Source organism: Drosophila grimshawi, unplaced genomic scaffold (assembly GCF_018153295.1).
Source record: "Drosophila grimshawi isolate 15287-2541.00 unplaced genomic scaffold, ASM1815329v1 contig_1377, whole genome shotgun sequence".
Taxonomy (NCBI): Eukaryota; Metazoa; Arthropoda; class Insecta; order Diptera; family Drosophilidae; genus Drosophila; species Drosophila grimshawi.
Window position 1 is genome coordinate 24,130,234 of NW_025062900.1, and position 3,933 is coordinate 24,134,166.

The window sequence follows — 3,933 nt, forward strand, 5'->3', positions numbered from 1 at the left end:
TCGAATCGTACAAGAGACCCACAGCCCATTAGCGTGTGTGCTTCTTACACACTGTATGAGTATGAGTATGAGTATGAGTACGTTGTGTTTGGAAGCAGTTTGAATGAATTGAGTGCGCAAATTGGATTATCCGACAATGGGGAGCACAGAGCACATCAAGCGAATGCAGCAGCAGCCCAGGCCTCAGCTACGGCAGAAACATCTCTAATCCCACTCTTACACACACATACTCATACACACACACACAATCATCACTTCTATTCACATTTGTCTACACGTATATATTCATCTCACTCGCACCTGTTGCTAGCTTTCTAACATAATTTCTATTGAGTTTTCATTGAAAATCTAATCGTGCTGTGTGAACGAGCATGCTGCTAAATCTCATGCAGACCTAGTAAAAATGTTTGTTGTTTCTTAAAGAGCAAGAAGAAGCCCCGGCCCCAGTGCGATGAGTAGTCGAATTCGACGAGTCTCGTGTTTGGTGTGGTCGGGTCGGGTTGGGTTGTGTTGGGTTTGGCGCTTGGTTGGTTGGTCGACGACGGTGTCTATTTGGCTGAACAGAACTGAACTCAACTGAATGTTGCTGGCGCACGAGTGAATGCTGCTCACAATCATCCGCTTCACTCTCCTGCCGTCTATCGTGCGCGTCACACAGATACACACATATACTGGCGCACAATCCAATCACTCGCTGCTGCCTTTTCTCAGCCAATCACGCTTTCAACTTTTTTGTAGAAATGTTGTAAACGGCTGCTATGCGCTCTGTTCGCCTGTTACCGTGTGGAACATTCGCTGAATTGAAACGCTGCTGTTGGCCACTCGGATTGGTTGGAAGTGCGCAAGCAACAAAGAAGCGCAACTTTTTCAACTTCCATTGCTGCTGCGGCTGCTGCTTGTGCTGGTGCTGATGCTGCTGCTGCTGTTGAGGCCCACAGTCAACTGGCGATTGCAACTGGCGCAGTCGCGATGTTTTTGTCGAATGAGAAATGAGAAAATTTGAATTGCCTTCTGGGCACACGATGTGCGAGTGAGTGGTGGTGGTGGTTGAAACGCTGTCCATTGATTGGGCATCTTTAAAAAGGCTGTGTGGACAATGTCCGCTGATGCTGGCTCTGCCATAGTGAATATTGCTCGAGTGCAAAGGCATTTGCTACCTTCGATCGCTAAAGTTATCGATCCTTTTCTTATTGTTATCCCTCCCAAAGTGTGCAAAATGACAGAGTCGATTTTTGAATGCCAACTTTTTTTGGTTTGTTTATTTTTGGAACTCTTTGCAGTTCATTGCGTGTGAGATATAGTCTATAGCTGTATTATTATCCCTAATTAATATCCATATCCAAGTCAAATCCATTAGTTTTGAACGCTCATAGCCAGCGTATCGCCACTCACACTGGCCACACTCTCCTGTCCGCCTGTGGAGCCAGAGCTAGCATATTGTTTCTCCCGTATGCCCAGCCAAGGTAGCCGACGTTCCAGTTCGAGGCGATACTTGGGATGGCTTGTGGCATACACCCAGGGATCGAGGCAGGACACCCCTTTGCAGGCCAATGCAGGCACCATGGTAACAAATGGCGTCAGCAACTGCTGCTCCCCAAAGCAACCAATCAATGCGACCACAGAATACGGCGTCCAGGCTATCACAAAGAGCATGTAGATAATCAGTGCTGCTTTGGCAATCCTCAGTTCCACACTCATCGATTCGTTGCTCGCATTTGCCGAGAGAGATTTCACATTCATTTTCTTGGCCTGTTCAGCCAACATCCTCTCATGGCTGCGGACATGGGTGAATAGCTTATAATATGAAGTAAGAACCATTGTCATCGGTATGGCATACGACCAGACAAATATGGTGCGCACAAACAAGCGAATCTCATCGGTGTTTGTCAAATAATCGAAACTGCAAGTCGTCAGGTATCCTTCTGCAAATTATAAACGTATAAATAGCATAACTAAACTGGAGGATTCAATGGCTCACCTGGCTTATATTGGCCCCAGATCTGAAAAAAGGGTAGCACCGAAAATGGTGTTGCCCACAACCAGGTGAACATAATACACATAATGATTTGTCCATAACTCAAGCGGCCATCAATTGGATTCGATATGGTCTTATAGCGATCGAATGCAATGAATGCATTTGTTATCGAGGCACCCATCCCAGAAATGCCCCCGCATACCGCATAGATGTCACAGCCCAACTCGCCACCGACCACATAGCCAACGGCAGCGTTGATCAAATATTGCGGCATATTCGTGCACATGAACAGATCAAAAACGGCCAGATTTAAAATTAACAAATTTGAGGGCGTGCGCAGGGACTTGGAACTGAGAGCAAGAAAGAAAATAGTTATTTTTTTAAAGAAAAATATTTACAAATATAGCATAAAATATTAAAAATCAAAACTCACGTCGTGAATATCCAGATGACCAATCCATTGCCAAAAATATTGATGATCATAAGCACAAAGTAGGCAATGTAAAGGCCGGCACGATGGTAAATGGGAGGCGTACGAAAGCCACGCCAATGAGCGAGTATCATGTGCTGATACTCCGCCGGATAGTCCTGGCCCAAGGGCAACACAGCGCCACTTGCATCGCCCGAGCTATCGTTCAGGAAACTCGCATACGACTGCGGACCGGCCAAATTGTCCTGCCCGCCGAGATACATTTTGTCGGAGGATTTTCACTTGAACTATTTTAGTTGCCGACTAATTTCGGTGGAGGCACATGCTCTCCATTGACGTCTCGCCTTTTGGCTGACATCTGACATGCTGGGCAACGGCATTTTTATAGTGCTCCTTGGGTGAGGGCATGGAATTTAATTAAGGTGATTAAAAATTGTCGCGGTGTCTTCGAGCGCACTTAGCCTGGATTAAATGCGCTTATCCGCGTCTTAAGACATTTTTTCACGGCTCAAATTACTCACGAATGTGCACACATACGTATGTATATGTATATAGGTGTACTACATATGTACATATCTAATTTCTTCTTCGACATCTTCGCCACTGGGATTCAAATTCAAATTCCAACGTCTCTGGCAGCGCGGCTCGTTCACTCGCTCTCGCTCGCTCTCTCGTCTAAATCGTAAATTGTAGCAGAAAAATACGAACGAACTTTTGTGCGAAATATGACACTAAGTAACAGGAGCACAGCAGCCCTCAGCTGGCAACTGTATTTGGGTGCGATGACGAGCACACGTGCCTCGCAGCTGTCGCCGGCCGACAAGCAGCGAGCAGCAGCAGCATTTCCATTTCCGCGGGTCTTTTGCGTGCTTCGACCTGTTTCTTTCAAACGCAAAAATGCGCACCGGCGCCCAGTACGACGAGCAGGGGTTCCAGAGCGCCAGAGCGAGACGACCACTCTAACTGCGCGCACATGGCCATTGGCACATGTCACAGACACGCCATCTCGCTTGCGCGTTGCATGCGACTGCCGCCGCTGGTGGCGGTGTGCTGTGCGCCTGGTTGGTTCGGCGCTGTCATTTCACAATGACCCACCTTCACGACGAAGTGTTGACGACTGACAGGATTTTTGTGTGTTGGTTGTTTGTACAACAAACGTGTGCTGCAGCAACAAAAAACAAGAACAGCAACATTTTCATTAGGCGGCCAGAAAACATCGTACACATGACCCTGCCGAGAACAAGAACTTTTTTTTTTCATTTTTTATATTGTATATGCTTATTTGCTTGTGTTTGCGTAGTGGCCTGTGTTGTTGTAGTGTTGTGTTGTTGTTATTGTTGCGTTGTATATCCGTAACCAAGTGAAACCTTGTGCGCTCTACCACCCAGCAACGCGCCATTACGATATACACACAAACATGCTTATTTGTACTTGACTAACCGTTGAACTGTTCTCACCTACTTTAATTATGTGGCCAGCTCTGCTGAACTGGGTCTCATTTCGAATTTCCTGAATTCTTAATCTGTAG

At 46.5% G+C, this 3,933-nt stretch overlaps 1 protein-coding gene across 1 annotated transcript; it reads right to left on the minus strand.

The window, feature by feature from the left end:
• Positions 1-1,225: 1,225 nt before the first annotated feature.
• LOC6566941 (opsin Rh5) lies at positions 1,226-3,519 on the minus strand. The gene is made up of 3 exons (XM_001993349.3): positions 2,409-3,519; positions 1,979-2,325; positions 1,226-1,922 (listed from the first exon to the last, which is right to left on the minus strand). Exons 1-3 carry the CDS (start codon positions 2,666-2,668, stop codon positions 1,354-1,356), a joined length of 1,176 nt encoding a protein of 391 aa, XP_001993385.1. The 5' UTR covers positions 2,669-3,519; the 3' UTR covers positions 1,226-1,353.
• Positions 3,520-3,933: the final 414 nt, after the last annotated feature.